This window comes from Geotrypetes seraphini, chromosome 2, assembly GCF_902459505.1.
Source record: "Geotrypetes seraphini chromosome 2, aGeoSer1.1, whole genome shotgun sequence".
NCBI lineage: Eukaryota > Metazoa > Chordata > Amphibia > Gymnophiona > Dermophiidae > Geotrypetes > Geotrypetes seraphini.
In genome coordinates, this window is record NC_047085.1 from 95,928,215 (window position 1) to 95,944,740 (window position 16,526).

Below are 16,526 nucleotides of genomic sequence, written 5' to 3' on the forward strand. Positions count from 1 at the left end.
CCTAGAGTCTCCACTATGCTTATTATAACAAGTGGGGTCCTTAGAACCCCACTAATACAATGTTACAACCACAAAAGAATAGAAAAACATTCTCCTGCCATCAAATAATGATAAAAAGCCAGATGTGATTTCATTTGGGCTGAAAGCTTAAAGGGGCAGGAAGCAACACAGAAAAGATACATAATATGGATTGACATTGCAAATCATTATATTAATTTCAATATTGTGTGGCGCAGTGGTTAAAGATACAGCCTCAGCACCCTGGGGTTATGGGTTCAAATCCATGCTGCTCCTTGTGACCCTGGGCAAGTCACTTAATCCCCCCATTGCCCCAGGTACATTAGATAAATTGTGAGCCCACCGGGACAGACAGGGAAATATGCTTGAGTACCTGAATAAATTCATGTAAACCATTCTGAGCTCCCCTGGGAGAACGGTATAGAAAATTGAATAAATAAAAAAAATAATAAAAATGGTGTTCCAAACACTCAAGATTCACCCCCCTTTTACAAAACCATAGTGCATTTTTTAGCGCCAGCCACAGCGGTAACAGCTCTGATTCTCATAGGAATTATATGAACATCAGAGCTGTTACTTCTGCGGCCGGTCCTAAAAGCCACGCTACGGTTTTGTAAAAGGTATGTGTGTGTGTGTTGGGGGGGGGGGGGAATTCCAATGTCTTCTTGAGATAGTCATGGTAAAGCCTGTGATGCTGTTCAACCACGATGCTATTCAGCTCCTTGCAATAAGAGACCCCAGGATGAGCTACAAAGAACGCCTCAGAAAACTGGGCTTATTCACCCTTGAGAAGAGAAGACTGCGAGGGGATATGATAGAGACTTATAAAATAATAAAAGTATTTGACAAAATAGAGCGAGAAGCATCGTTATTCACGTTGTCAAATGTGAATCAGACAAGAGGCCATGGACTGAAGTTGAGAGGCGACAGGCTCAGGACAAATACCAGGAAGTTCTGTTTCACGCAGCGAGTGGTGGACACTTGGAATGCTCTCCCGGAGGAGGTTGTGACGGAAACCACCATTCTGGGTTTCAAGGGCAAGTTGGATGCACACCTTCTTGCAAATCACATTGATGGATACGGATAAACAGGTCTTCATCGGGGAACACCTGGCTTGGCCTCCGTGTGTGTGGGTCACCGGACTGGATGGACCAAAGGTCTGATTCGGTGAAGGCGTTTCTTATGTTCTTATGATCAAGTGCAATCAGATTCATGGGAAAAACTTCAATTCACACAGTTTTCCCAACTTTATGTTTTTCTGGACAACCCTACCATTACAGGCAACATTTGAGCTATTATCTGGCAAAACCCTCAACAACTGTGGCACACCAGAGACATCCTACAGGTCCTTGCCTACGTGATCTCTGGAAACAGTTTGCACACTGCGATAATCCACCGATATTTCTGCAACTTTAGATTAAAGGGAAAACAAGGAATGTCAGAGAACAGCATGTGGAATACAACATGAAATCAATCAGAACATTAGGTTCATAGACAAAACCGCAGAAGACAAAGGTGCGCGTTGACAACTGAGCGCAAGATGGAAGCGCGCGCTGAAGAAAAAGAGTGTTTTTAGGGGCTCCGACGGGGGGTTTTGTTGGGGAACCCCCCCCCACTTTACTTAATACAGATCGTGGCTGCGTTGTGGGGGGTTTGGGGGGTTGTAACTGCCCTCATTATACTGGAAACTTAACTGTTTCCCTGTTTTTTAGGGAAAAAGTAAAGTTTTCACTAAAATGTGGGGGGTTACAACCCCCCAAACCCCCCACAACGCCCCCATAACGTGGCACGATCTGTATAAAGTAAGTGGGGGGGTTCCCCCCACACACCCCCGTCGGAACCCTTTAAAACAGTCATTTTCTTCGGCGCGCGCCTCTGCATTGCGCTCAATTGTCTGCGCGCGCCTTTGTCCCGGCGCGTTTTTGACCTGACACCGAACATTATGACAACATAGATGTGCACTGAAATTCCTATGAGGTGGAACAATTTCATTTTCCTCATAAGTACCGCCCTCATTTTCAAACATGACAAACTTCAAATGGTTTATTAAACATAACAGAGCATGTGCTTCACAGTTACACCTCGAGGCTTTTCTAATTGTATATTAACGCTAATGGTTTGCTTTTAAATCATAGAAGCATTATAAGCATCAAAAAAGGTCCCCCAATGCTTACTGAATCATTCACTCCTCTTCCTTTTATAAAACCTGCTACAAGTGATAATGAACATAAACGTGATTAACAACAGAGCGTATCGCCGTAGTTTAATTAGGAATTAACATACATTTCTGAGAGCAAAACTGCTACTGGCTCAAAAATGATCAATAAGGCTCGGAATACACCAAAAGATGACTTCATTCAGCATCCAGTAAGAACTATGAACAACAGACACCTAAATGATTAAAATACACATTATGATGCCCACCCCCAAAAATGTTAGCATACTACAGCAGTGGTCTCAAACTCAAACCCTTTGCAGGGCCACATTTTAGATTTGAAGGTACTTGGAGGGCCGCAGAAAAAAATAGTTAATGTCTTATTAAAGAAATGACAATTTTGCATGAGGTAGAACTCTTTATACTTTATAAATCTTTCCTTTTGGCTAAGTCTTAATAATAATATTGCAATTTATAGCTAAAGAGACATATGATCAAGAAACTGTTTTAGTTTACTCTTGTGATTATGATAAACATACTCAGGGCCTCAAAATAGTACCTGGCGGGCCGCATGTGGCCGCCGGGCCACGAGTTTGAGCCCACTGGCATACAGGTAAGCCCCATATAGGATTTCTTTGCTTAAAACATCACATTGCAAGGCAGGCATCTCGCCAGCTACTTCACCCCACTCTGCCAGAAGAAGCTTGCCACCCATTTTATGTTATGTCTCACCATACCATGTTATGTTTCACCATGCTTTGTGAACTGTTTTGCCATCTCTATCAGACAATGTCCTGTCATACCAGGTTTGCCAACACCCTGTATAAAAACATATAAATACGTATGTAAACTTGTAACCCGTTCTGAGCGCCCCGGGAGGACGGGAAATAAAACCAGCCAAATAAATAAATACAATTGTAGGATGTGCCCAGTAGATCCTATAAGGAAATCACGCATCAGCACACCATGTGTTCCCAGCACAAACCTTTCCGGATAGCTCTAGTCATTTGGTCTTACCATGTATTCCATATTAGAAGCCGGTGGATACACTTCGCTCCTTAGCTTGTTGTGTAGATCCACAATAGTCTGCATATCACTGGCTGAGATGGCTCTTTTCCCTCGTTGCTTGGCATGCCACCATTCACCATCCTCATCCAGGTACTTTTCTAAGAGTCCCTCCAGCAGGGTAGCATTTGGAATAACCATTGCGGTAGCAGCATGAGCTATGAAGAGCAAGGTAGTGATTCGGTGGCAATCTTTAGCTGCAGGCTTCATTGTGGACCTCCAATCTATACCTCGAAAAGTTAGCTGTTAAAAGTAAAAAAAAAAAAAAAAAAATCCCCAGGACAACTGAAAAGACGGGGGTGGGGAAGAGAGGAGTAATTGAGAGGTTAAAGAACTGGCTTGAATTGAATTTGTTAAAACACAGAAGTCAAACTTGTGCCAGTATGGTTTCTAAGGAGACAGACCAGGACGCCAAAGAACATAGTCATTCATCGCTTAAACCCAGGCAGTGAACTTATCTTCGGTCTCAAGACTTAAGCTATTTCATACAAATAGTCAGCACACTGCTTAGGCTGGATTACACAAACTTATCACTGTTCCATGAAATGTCTAACACCACTGTTGGATTCTAAATGAACATAAAATCGGAAACTCTCTGCAAACCGGTAAACAATGAATTTCAGTGGTAAGAAAAAAAAAAAAAATCAGAGCTTTGAAATAGTGAAATAAACAAGCCAGAACGTAATTGTAGTCTAAACGTATATCTTATCCCTTCTGGTTTGTGAATCAGTTTTAACCCTTAAAGCATCAAAACAGAACGATGGCTAAGGTTTTAGCCCTTTCATTTGTACCAATGTTGCACTCAAAAGTAAGCCCTCCTTAGGACATTTCCTGAAATTGTCAAGTTGCAATCGTCGCGCATTCGAAAAATCCAGCTCATTCCCCAATGTTTCCAGTTCTACTCCCCGCAGGCCTCTTCTGAGCGACTGCAAATCTGAGAGCGTGACATATGAATCTCTCTTCGAAAAGCTGCTAAAAGAGCAAATGTGTGTGAGAGAGAAAGAGACAAGTCTTTCCAGCCAGCACCCCAGCCCAAAGAAGGAGAGAGAGTGGGAGGCAACAATAAATCATTTCCTGTGGCAGCAAAGTGTGTGTGCTGGGGAGGGGTGGGCGGTGGACTAGAGGGGAGGTGCTACCGAGCCACGCTGGGAGAGGGCAGGCAGAAAAAAAAGTTTGTATTTGTTGTCTGTCTCCTCTGTGGCTGTCAGCATGTTGCTCCTTGCACTGGCTTCCGGTTTATTGGAGAATCCAACTCAAATATGCCAGCATAATATTTAAAATACTATATGGGCTTTTCTCTCCATTGGTTACTCTTTTGTTTCATTCTCAGCAACCTCTGTATTCCAGGGGAATTCATAAGTACAAACTTGCTTTCCCTTCTATTAAGGGAATTAAAGCTTCAGGTAAGATCTGTCGATCTTTTGCTTTTTCTTCTGTAAAAATTTGAAAAAATCTTCCTGCTGAAGTTACACTTCTTCCCTCTTTACCAGCTTTTTGGAAAACTATAAAACTTTTCTATTTCAGACATTTTTAACAGACTCTGCAATATAAATTAGGATAACAAATAATGATTCCTGTGCCTTAATAACTTGTTTCTTTTTGGTTTATATAATCTTTTGTAAACTGAATCGAGCCCCATTGTTGGGAAGAATCTGTATATAAGATCAAGGATTGGATGGAAACTTACTTTGACTGCATACCCTAGATGACTGCCTAGTCTTGGGATGCCACTGGTCCTCTCTGCTTGGCTCTGGCTTCCCTCCACAGCCACTGCTGGCAAAGGACAGTCTGACAAAAGGCTGCAAAGGGAGAGGCAGCACATGCTTCTGCCTTTTGGGGACTGATGCAGTAAAGTGTTAAGAGACCTTATGCAGAGTTAGCAATGAGTGAGAGCTGCTTTAGCTCGCCTCACAATTTTGTGATGTCTAGATATAGAAAAAGATTTTGTACAGAAGCTAATGCTGCTTGAAGCCTTGCATTAGAGACCAGTACATAGCATATTAAAATCCCTAGCACTATGCACTAGCGCTTAAGAAATGATAAGCAGTAGTAGTAGTAAGTAGCAGATGCCCAATCCCTCCTGCTGGAACCCATCTGCCAAACGATCGCGGCAGGAAGGATGCCCTGTCCCTCCTACCCAGCACCCCCGAACCTCCCTCCGAATGATCATGGCAGGAGGGATGCCCAGTCCCTCCTGCCAACACCCCCAAAAGTTTACCCCCAACCCCACCCGGACTATCCACCGCCACCAGGAGCCCCCTAACACCATCTGGACCACCTATCCCAACCAGGACACCCCCAACCTAGTTTGGCCGGCCGGCAGCCAGCTCCTGCCTGCATCCGGCCAGCTGGCCCGCCTTTGAAGGAATGGCAAGTCTGCCCCTTCCTGGTGCATCTTGGAATGCATCAGGGAGGGGCTAAGGCCCTAACTGGTCCAGGTGCTTAAGGCCAAGCTATTCTGTAAAGGGGTAAATGTTGTACCAAGCTATTCTGTAAAGGGCACTTTATACCACACCTATCATTAGGATGCCTAGCGATACCCAAGTCAAGTTAGACACCACTAGGCGTGATTATGTAAATGGCACCTAGCGGTTGATTGACAATCATGCCAAGCAGTATCTAGGAGCAATGGCTTAGTAAGGGTGAGCGGCGCCCAGGGCGAAGGCACCCCTCCCCCATCCTGTTCTGTTTTTTCACTTTGCACTCTGCAATTTTCACTTTGCAGATCATACCAAAATCTGCAATAGACACTCCTGATGGTGTGAGTAGCATGAGGAAGGTCCTAGCGAAGTTTGAAGAGTGGTCTGAAAATTGGCAGCTAAGATTTAATGCTAAGAAATGGAAGGTCATGTATTTGGGCTGCAAAATCCTGAGGGAACAGTACAGTTTAGGGGATGAAGAACTTTTGTGCACAAAAGAGGAGTGAGACATGGATGTAATAGTATGTGATGATCTTAAAGAGGTCAAATAGGTTGAAAAGGTGATGGTAAAAGCTAGAAGGATGCTTGGATGCATAGGTAGAGGAATGACCAGTATGAGGAAAGATTAAAAAGGTTAGGGCTCTTCAGCTTGGAAAAGAGACGGCTGAGGGGAGATATGACTGAAGTCTACAGAATCCTGAGTGGAGTACAACGGGTACAAGTGGATCGATTTTTTTACTCTGTCAAAAATTGCAGACTAGGGGACACTCAATGAAGTTACAGGGAAATACTTTTAAAACCAATAGAAGGAAATATTTTTTCACTCAGAGAATGCTTAAACGCTGGAACCCATTGCATCCTCATACAAATTGGGGCGATCGGAGGCACGCCCCACACCGACCACATAGATCGCTGCAGAGCGATCCTTGCGCGTGCACAGATCATCTTCTTTGCCTGTAGATGGTCTGCGCATGCGCTTGTTCTCCGTCGCAAACTGCTCGGGACACGATCGGTAAGGTTAGTGAATCTAGCCCTAGGAGACTGATATTCAAATGATCTAGATAACTGTTTAAATTATTTCATTTATTCATTCGATTTTCTATACTGTTCTCCCAAGAGAGCTCAGAATGGTTTACATGAATATATTCAGATACTCAAACATTTTTCCTTTTCTGTCCTGGTGAGCTCACAATTTATCTAATGTACCTGGGGCAATGGGGGGGGGGGGATTAAGTGACTTGCCCATGATCATAAGAAGCAGTGTGGGTTTGAACCCACAACATCAGGGTGCTGAGGCTGTAGCTTTGACCACTGCACTTACTCTTCCCCTCTTGATGATTATGTAGAAGATAATCAATCTGTTCAGACCATTAGTACCTTAAAAATCTGTTTGTGCCTTATCACTCAAGAACAAATAGACTCTTATTTGAGGTCCCTGTCCAGGTTCAGAGTTATTGGTCCAGAAGACAGGAATCGTCTTCCTCAAGATTTGAGAGATCATTACATTACATTACATTACATTACGGATTTCTATTCTGCCATTACCTTGCAGTTCAAGGTGGATCACAAAATAATTATCAAGGATGTATTACAACAAGAACTTACTAGAAAACAAAACAAAACAACAGTTTGGACATTTTCAAAGAGAGTAAGAATTAGAAACATAGAAACATAGAAAAAAGCAGCAGAAAAGGGCTATAGCCCACCAAGTCTGCCCATTCCAAGTATCCCCTCCCCTGAATTTATTCCCTTAAAGATCCCACGTGAGTATCCCATTTTCTCTTAAAATCCGTCACGCTGCTGGCCTTTATCACCTGGAGTGGGAGTCTGTTCCAATGATCCACTACTCTTTCGGTGAAGAAGTACTTCCTGGAGTCACCATGAAACTTCCCTCCCCTGATCTTCAGCGGATGCCCTCTGGTGGTCGAGGGTCCCATGAGCCAGAAGATATTTGTTTGGGTAGTTGGCTTTAGTGAGAGGTGGTGATTGAAACTTGCGGTGTTATTTCTTTTTTCAGGGCTTTCTTGAAGAGTATGGCCTTTATTTCTTTTCTAAAAGTCTTGTAGTCCATCTTGTTGTTTCTTCAGGCCTATGGGGCCCAGCATTGAATTCATATGTGAGATAGTGAAATTTAGAAAATTCTTTATTTTATATCTTTGCTCTTTTATTCTCATTCCAACTGTTATTGTTTTTCTTAAATTATAAACCATTTTGAATGGAATTGTTGCCATAATAATGGTATAAAGTCTGCTATTTTCACAAATTTTAAGATATCACCATATCTGTTCAGACTGCACTATATTTGAAAGACATTTTGGATCTTTAAACTGTTGGACTGTGGATACCCTAAGAAAGTGCCCAGGCAGGCATACAAAACAGCAAAGCATAATCATTGGGACTGATATTGCTACAACCTAAGCAATCAGACCAGAGACATGTAGTTTTCAAATGTGTAAAAATGTGGATGATTTTAGTGTACCTTTGGAACTTTGATACTTTCAAATAAAGTCCATTTAGGAACATCGTCACTCCACAGAGTTTTTTTGGTTTTCAAATGTGTGACTTAAGATTTAACACAGGCTCTGGAATAATATAACATAAGAACATAAGAATAGTGGCATATATTCTTAAAGATCACTGGAAAGTTGTACAAGCACATCCTTGTTTTGAAGGTCAAAGTCTAGAGGCAGAAATGTATGAGAAAGTGTTTCAACAAGCCATGACAGAAGTGTTGGGACATTTCCACTGTGGCAAATGTAAAGTATGTTAAATAATGTTACAATCAGATCATTTTGAAAATCCAACTGACCACCAAATATATAAATTAAGGGGTCCTTTTATCAAGCTACGGTAGGGGTTTAACGCGCGTAATACCACGCGTTAAACCGCCTGCCACGCTAGCCGCTAACGCCTGCATTGAGCAGGGGTTATTTTTTTTATCCGGCCGCGGGGGTTAGCGCGTGATGAAATGTCCGACGCGCTAACCCCGCTAGCGCGGCTTGATAAAAGGAGCCCTAAGCATAGTTTATGTGGTTAAATGTCCATGTCCTAAACTGTATATCAGAAAAACTATTAGGAAAGTCATGAATGATTTAACATAGACGTTTTTACAGTAAGAAAGGAGAAGCTGCAATGGTGTCACAGTGTATTGAATATCCTCATGCATTTGAAGAATTACGATGCATTGTCATAGACCAGCAGTGGGAGAATATAAGGGGAGGAGATTGGGGGGGACAAATTATTACAGTGAGAGCAGCTTTGGATGCATAAATTAAAAATTCTGCAGATGGCAGGTCTTAATACGCTTATGGATTGGAATGTGTTTCTGTAAGTAATGACTCCTTTCTACTTAATTGTAATTTCTTATTAAATGCTCAAGCTTGGATACAAAAGTCACATTGCTGACATCAACTCAGCTTTTAATTCTGATTGGCTAGTTTGAATTAACAATGTGGATGATTTTAGTGTACCTTTGGAACTTTGATACTTTCAAATAAAGTCCATTTAGGCACATAATTTATTTAGTTACCAAATGGCAGTGGTAACTAAATAAATTATGTGCCTAAACAAATTACCGGTACATTGTTAGAAATACGAGGGGGTGCTAAAAAGTTCTCAGTTCAAGAAGAGAATGACGTGGATGTGATCTGAAAAAAATGTCAAAACATAGAATTTTGTTTCTGCAAATAGACACTTAACGAAATAAGATGACATTCTTTTCAGCTACAGTGACAAAATAATGCTCAGAATTTAAGAAGATGGTTGGCTGGGCTGAGAACTTTTCAGCAACCCCGCGTACATGGTGAGGAAGAAGGCAAAGTAAGTTGATAATCTGGAATAGACTTTTTTGGAACTAATTGCACCAGTCTTATATGTGGACTTTGTTTTGATTTTAGAAGCAGAAACTTTCAACAGCAATTTTTTGGTTTGACGGCAGTTAGTTCCTCAAGAAGCATTGATGAAATGGAGCATCTATCAGGCCAAATTAAGTATTTACCAATTTATATATTATTAAAAACTGCTACTTGTTGATAGAGAGTTGTGTTATATACTGAAAATATTGCTGAAAATAAGGAAGAAATGTTACTCAAATAGATTCTACTGATAAAAGGTAATTACAAAAGGGTGCTGAAAAGTTTTCAGCCCAACCAAGAAGAGAATGGTGTAGATATGGTTCAATCATTGATCTGAAACAATGTCAAAACATAGAATTTTGTTTCTGCAAATTGGCACTTAATGAAATAAGATAACACTCTTTTCAGATACAGTGGCAAAATAATACTCTGAATTTAGGACGATGGTTAGTTGGGCTGTGAACTTTCAGCACCCCTTGTACTATGTTGGGCTTAATCTTCCAAGTTTTGTTTTGTGATGGTTCAATATTTTTCAGGGGTGTCAAAGTCCCTCCTCAAGGGCCGCAATCCAGTCGGGTTTTCAGGATTTCCCCAATGAATATGCATGAGATCTATTTGCATGCACTGCTTTCATTATATACTAATAGATCTCATGCATATTCATTGGGGAAATCCTGAAAACCCGACTGGATTGCGGCCCTCGAGGAGGGACTTTGACACCCCTGATGTATTTGAAGTCATTTGTTAATATATAAACCAACATGTACATTGAGGTCTGCACAGCAATTTTTGCTTCAATGTCTTAGTGTAAATAGGGAGACATTTACCTTGCCCCGTTGGGGGGGGTGGGGGGAGGTTCACTGGCTTGCCAGAAGAGGGCCTACAGGGGAGGCAGTAGAGGCTACCATGGACCTCACACCTTACTAGGGCTGCTGATTAGGGAGGAGCAGTGGCAGAGAGAGGATCTAGCGATCTTCTCCTTCCTGCGCAAGCCCAGAGGAGCTGCAGGTGCACCTTACAGCTGCACTCCAAGTAGTGAGAGGGAAGGCAGTCAGAGCAGAGAGGCCAGAAACTAGCAGGAACAAGAGACACAGCAAGGGAGAGTACTGCAGCAGCAGAAGAAAGCTGTCCAGATAGTCCCCAAGATCCCAGGGGGCTGCAGGCGGTGGGTGGAGAGAAAGAGCCAGAAGAAGAGAGGTGGAGCTCAGGGAAGGGCTGAGAGTATTGAGTCAATCAGAAGCCCTGTAGAAGAGTCAGGCCTGCAGAGAAGGACATGCCTAATCAGAAGTCAGACAAGGGATAGCCAATTGGGCGGACCAGAACAAAACTGGCACCAGTCAAAGGAGGATGAGGGCAGGAGCTCCCAACTGGGGCAAATCCTGTGCCATCAGAACTGGAGAAGCCAAAAAGCCCCAAGAAGGCCTGGGAAGGAGGATCAGACCAGGAAGAATGAGAGGAGGCCATGCTGCAGGAAGCCCGGAAGGGCAGCAGACAAGCCTGGGCAGGAGATGGAGGGAGGAGATAAACAGAGAGAGTAGACCCAGCAGCAACCGAGAAGAGAAGCCATGATAAATGGAAGTGAGAACAGAAAGCAGTGGAACCAGACCAACAAGCCCAGGCATATGAGAGGCAAGCAGACAAGCCCAGACAGGAGGAGAGTTGCAGGCCAGAAGAAAGAGGAGCTGCAAGCTAAGAGAAGGGAACTATTGCTAGAAGAGGTGAACCTTTGAAGAAACTGAAGGAGACCGGGGCCCAAATTGATAGAGCCTGGTTAGAAAGAGAGTGAGCTCAAAAACAAAGAACACAAGCCCAGGCAGGTGTCTCTAGAAGAAAGCTGCCTAAAGGAGAGAGTTGCACAAGAGGAAAAGAGACTGGTTGCTGAAACCCTGCACTTCAGGAGGAATAGAAGGAGCCCAGCTGGGAGCGGTTAAGGGAGCCATATGTGGGACCCCTATGTAAAAGAGAGAGAAAGCTCAGGCGAGCCCCAAGCAGCTGTAACCCATTCCCCTGATAAAATTTATTTAGGAGCCTGCCTCCAAGAACCTTTAAGTGAAAGCCTGCCTTTGAGAAATTTTGCTTAAAGCTTGCCTTTGGGGACTTGACTTAAAGCCTATTTCCATTTAAAGCCTGTCTCCGAGTCTCAATAATAGCCAATGATTGTAGTTATTGTAGGAAGGGTGGGAGGAGCCAAACTAAAAGGAGCTCAGAAGTTGCTATTGCCAGTAAAGAACAGAAAGGAGCTCCCAAACCCCTCCCCCCCTTTTGCATATTTTCTTTTGTATATAGTTAGTCTACATCAGTGGTCTCAAAGTCAAACCCTTTGCAGGGCCGCATTTTGGATTTGTAGGTACTTGGAGGGCCTCAGAGAAAATAGTTAATGTCTTATTAAAGAAATGACAATTTTGCATGAGGTAAAACTCTTTATAGTTTATAAATCTTTCCTTTTAGCTAAGTCTTAATAATAATATTGTAATTTATAGCTAAATGGACATATGATCAAGAGACTGTTTTATTTTACTTTTGTGATTATGATGAACATACCGAGGGCCTCAAAATAGTACCAGGCGGGCCGCGAGTTTGAGACCACTGGTCTACGTAGTCCCTTTGCCAGAATTGAGATTTTGAGCCAAACAGGGCCTTAGGCCCTCCCACTGTATCTCAAGATGCATTGGGAGGGGGAAGGCCCGTCATTCTGAGCACACAGCTCCATAGGTGGGAGGGAGTGGGCTTCCCTCCTGCTGAAACCGGCAGGGGGAGTCCCCAAAACTGCCTCAGCTGATGAAGATTCCCCTCCTGCGATCAGACAAAGTAATTGGGTACGTTTGCAAAACTTGCTTTTGTGCGTTTTTCATGTGTACGTTTTTATTTTTGAAAATGGCCAAAAAAGATAGACGTTCTAAAGGACCAAAACGTCTACATAGATCATTTTCAAAAATAAAAGATAGACGTCTGGCTGTTTTGAAAATGGACATTTTCTCTACTGGATTTCTGGTTTTTTTCCAAAACATCCAAATTAGACTTAGACGTCCTATCGAAAATGCCCCTCCACATGTTCTAGATACTAAAAACAGGTCTTTCTCATAAAGTGTTTGGTTGGATATTTTATGTAGAAATTTCTTTGATATTTTAGGTTTGCACCATTCTTCGGTTTTCTGTTAGTAAAGTGCAGTGGTCTCAAACTCAAACCCTTTGCAGGGCCACATTTTGGATCTGTAGGTACTTGGAGGGCTGCAGAAAAAATAGTTAATATCTTATTAAAGAAATGACAATTTTGCATGAGGTAAAACTCTTTATAGTTTATAAATCTTCTCTCCACCCCCCCACCCCCCGAAGGCCTGCATGTTCCCCTCTTCTTTGCTGCGTCCTCCAGCTTCCCCCTGGCCTTCTGGTCTTAGTTTCAGCTAATTACCGCAGCCTGCATAGAGGATCACCAGAGCTGTAGCGTTCCTTGCAGGCTGCCATCGGCCTCCGCAGCACGTTCCCTCTGCCGCGATCCTACTCCTCCTCTGACGTCAGGAGCAGGATCGCAGCAGAGGGAACGTGCTGCCGAGGACGACGGCAGCCTGCAAGGATCGCTACAGCACCGGCAATCCTCTCTGTAGGCTGCGGTAATTATCTGAAGGAGTGGGAGGCCAGGGGGAAGCCGGAGGACACTGCAAAGAGCGGGCAGCACTAATACAGACCGCGGGCTGCAAAATAGTACCTGGCGGGCCGCATGTGGCCCCAGGGCCGCGAGTTTGAGACCACTGGTAAAGCGTGTTATCAAATATGATTAATGTAAACTAAAGTCAAGTATGGTCTTATTTCAAGTACTTATTACTTATGTTCTTATCTAATATTTAGACTCCCCAGGTGTAATGAATTATATCAGTCTATAAAAGGAGCAGTAAGTATGGCTTAAATTTTGCCAGTATTTAGATACTAAACCTAAGGAGGCCATATCTAATCTAATCTTTGGTTTAAATACTGGGTCATCTCCCAGTGGAGCTCAACTCTGTTCACATATAATTAAGACTAGAGTACATAGCAGAAAACATAGGAGAAGGAAGAACTAATTAAAAGCTAAAGTACATAAGAAAAATAACTATAATATTATCATTTTGTTGAGACTGTAGTTAAACCATATCAGGTGCTGAGCTTACTTTGGAGATTGGCTTCCACACTGTTATTAAGGGCTCCTTTTATCAAGCCGCGTTAGCGGGGTTAGCGCGTCGGACATTTCATCACACGCTAACCCCCGTGACCAGCTAAAAAAACTAACGCCTGCTCAATGCAGGCGTTAGCGGCTCGCACGGCAGGTGGTTTAATGCGTGGTATTACGCACGTTAAACCCCCTACCGCAGCTTGATAAAAGGACCCCTTAGTGTGCACAATAAATCAATCCGTAGGCTTTAAAAATTAACAACTATGTTCTCCATAAGTGACTTCAGATATGTGACTCTTGTTTGCTCTTCATACATCAAAGCACATCACATGTGAATAATAGTTTCAAATTCTTTTTTTTTAGTTCAATGTTTTTTATTAATGTTTGTGAAAAATTACAGTCCAAGTATAGGTTCAAATACACGTTAAAATACATGTTCAACATCAGGACAGTAAAGTCTAAAACACTTAATATAGTAGAACATCAACTACAATTAACTATAGTTATGTCAAAACTTTTTAAGGAGTTCCAAGTACTTGGACCGCCAGTAAGAGAACAAGATAGAAAAGAGGAAGGAACAAGGAAAGAAAAGAATGGAAGATAGAAGACAAGAAGAAGAAGAAGGAGACAGGAGTGTCTATGAAACAGAACGAACATAAAAATCTAAGAATTTCCAGGGAGAATTACATCGTGCCATGTTCATGGAAAGACGAGCAATAGTTTCAAATTCTTGAACTGTAGTTCAAAGGTTTATCTAGATAAAAATGTCACTAAAGAAAAATGAAACACTGCACTATGGGCTCCTTTTAGTAAGGTGCGCTAGCATTTTTAGTGCGTGCTGCGTGCCAAGAACTAACGCTAGCTCAATGCTGGCGTTAGCGTCTAGCACGCTGAGCATGCGCTGAAACCACTAGCGCATCATAGTAAAAGGAGCCCTATGTTTTCATTTAAAACTATTGGAACTTAGTGTGTACTACAATGTTAGATAATGCTCATGTCTAACACTGACGTGTTAATAAAAAGATCTAACTGCATAAAATGGGACCTGTGATAAAATAACACTACTTAGCACATGTTAATACTGTACAACCTGTTAGCTGCTCCAGCCATATAAATTTATCATGGTTTACTAATTGAAAACTTAATTTTAAACCCAAAAGTAGGAAATCATATGCTAAAAACACAGTGAAAGATTCATATATCAACATCCACACAAATGTGTGCAGAGAGCTGTGGTACATGCATACTGCAGGAAAGGTGACAAAAGCTTAAGCAGGAGATAACGTGAGCACAAAAGCCCTGATTCTAAAACTGGCGAAATTAGGAAGGTACCGGTAGGCACTCTACTGGCACCTAAGTTAATTGTTCTGTCTGTTGACAGCGTGGTAATGGGCTGTGCCGTTAAAAAAACAATTAAAAACAAATTAAAAGAAAAAACTAGGCACCACGAGGCATCTAAAAAACACAGCACCAGAATTGCGTCCACATAGACACTTAGGCCCTCTTTTACTAAGTTGCGCTAACCGATTAGCCCGCGCTAATCGATTTAACACATGCTAAACGCTAATGCGTGCATGTTAGTCTATGGACGCGTTGTTTAGCACGCACTAATTCGATTAGCATGCGCTAATCGGTTAGCGCACCTTAGAAAAAGAGGAGGTTAGTGATGTTGAACGTCAAAAGAGGCATGGTTATGGGCAGGGTTGATGTTCGGCACTGCTACGTATGATTCTACATCGTAGGCACCATAAATGTAGGCCTGTAAAACCCTGGCCTACATTTCCAATGTAGGCCATGATTCTGAAAGTGGCACCATAATCGGAGTAACACGTGACCGGTGCTGTTTTTTTTTTCAGGCACCTGCCGGTTACGGCACTGCTTTCAGAATCTGGTGTGAGGAAAGACACGGGCTTCTTCCTAAGAGAGCAGTGCTGGCTCAAGAAAGGGTAATGCTGTAGACCCGGGTATAGTAGAGGCTAGATCCATACTACCTTTAGCAGCCCCACAACCCTGTGTTTGTGTTGAAGCTGCAAGAAGAGCAAGAGGCTTTATAATCCTTTTAAGGACTTAACTGCAAGCTCATGGTACCAGAAGACTGGAGGGTGGCCAATGTAACACCAGTTTTTAAAAAGGGTTCCATAGGTGATCAGGAAATTATGCACAGGCATTTGACAAATTACCTCATGAAAGATTCCTGAGGAAATTAGAAAATCATAGGATAGGAGTTACAGCACGATTGGGTTGGTATCTGATGTTTGACTACTGCTTCACGACTTCAGATTTGGCAGCCGCATTTAGTAGGTTGTGCATCTTTACATTTATGGTTATATGGTTTTGGATACACCTGTTGAAGACTCATAAGACTCCTGAGGCAGGCCGGTTAAGCCGAAACATGTACATGTCAGGTCATTGAGTCCATGGATGTATTTATGAAACTTTGGATGAATAAAGGCATTTGAATTCATCAGATCAGTTGAAGGACACTTTCTTTGTGCGCATCATTCTGATTGGGACAATTCTACTCTATCTTTGTGTTTTCGATTTTGTGGTTTTGTTTCCCCTCTTTCAGCCTTTGCCTTCAAAAAATGTAAAATGCATATGTTGTAAACAGTGGCATAGCGAAGGTGAGAGGCACCTGGGGCAGTGGTGCCCCTACCCACCCCCACCATACCTTCTCTGCTCCCACCTACATCTGCTCCTTCCCCGCCCCCTCCTGCCACCCGTGCATGTGCCCTTTCCCTTCCCCCATTTCCCGGCATGAGTAGCAATCCCAACCTACTGCTCACACCAGCGTCAACTTCTCCTCTGATGTCACTTCCTAGGCACGGGTTCAGGAAGTGATGTCAGAGATAGAACCAACACTGGCACAA

General features: G+C 42.7%; 1 protein-coding gene and 1 long non-coding RNA gene across 3 annotated transcripts in view; one reads left to right on the forward strand and one right to left on the reverse strand.

Annotated features, from left to right (window-relative positions):
- Nucleotides 1-4,349, reverse strand: part of CRISPLD1 (cysteine rich secretory protein LCCL domain containing 1) — a 105,032-nt gene extending 100,683 nt beyond the window's left edge. The window contains exon 1 of the mRNA XM_033934912.1: nt 3,191-4,349. Within this exon, the coding sequence (XP_033790803.1) occupies nt 3,191-3,448 (258 nt within the window). The 5' untranslated portion in view covers nt 3,449-4,349. The remainder of the gene's footprint in view (nt 1-3,190) is intronic.
- Nucleotides 4,350-4,360: 11 nt separating this feature from the next.
- Nucleotides 4,361-16,114, forward strand: LOC117355849. Of its 2 annotated transcripts, XR_004538462.1 has the most exons (4): nt 4,361-4,641; nt 9,555-9,647; nt 13,356-13,398; nt 14,180-16,114. It is a non-coding gene; the product is annotated as an uncharacterized LOC117355849 (long non-coding RNA). The 2 variants fall into 2 exon arrangements; XR_004538461.1 differs by lacking the exon at nt 13,356-13,398 and having other exon boundaries at nt 4,373-4,641.
- The last annotated feature ends 412 nt before the right edge of the window (nt 16,115-16,526 follow it).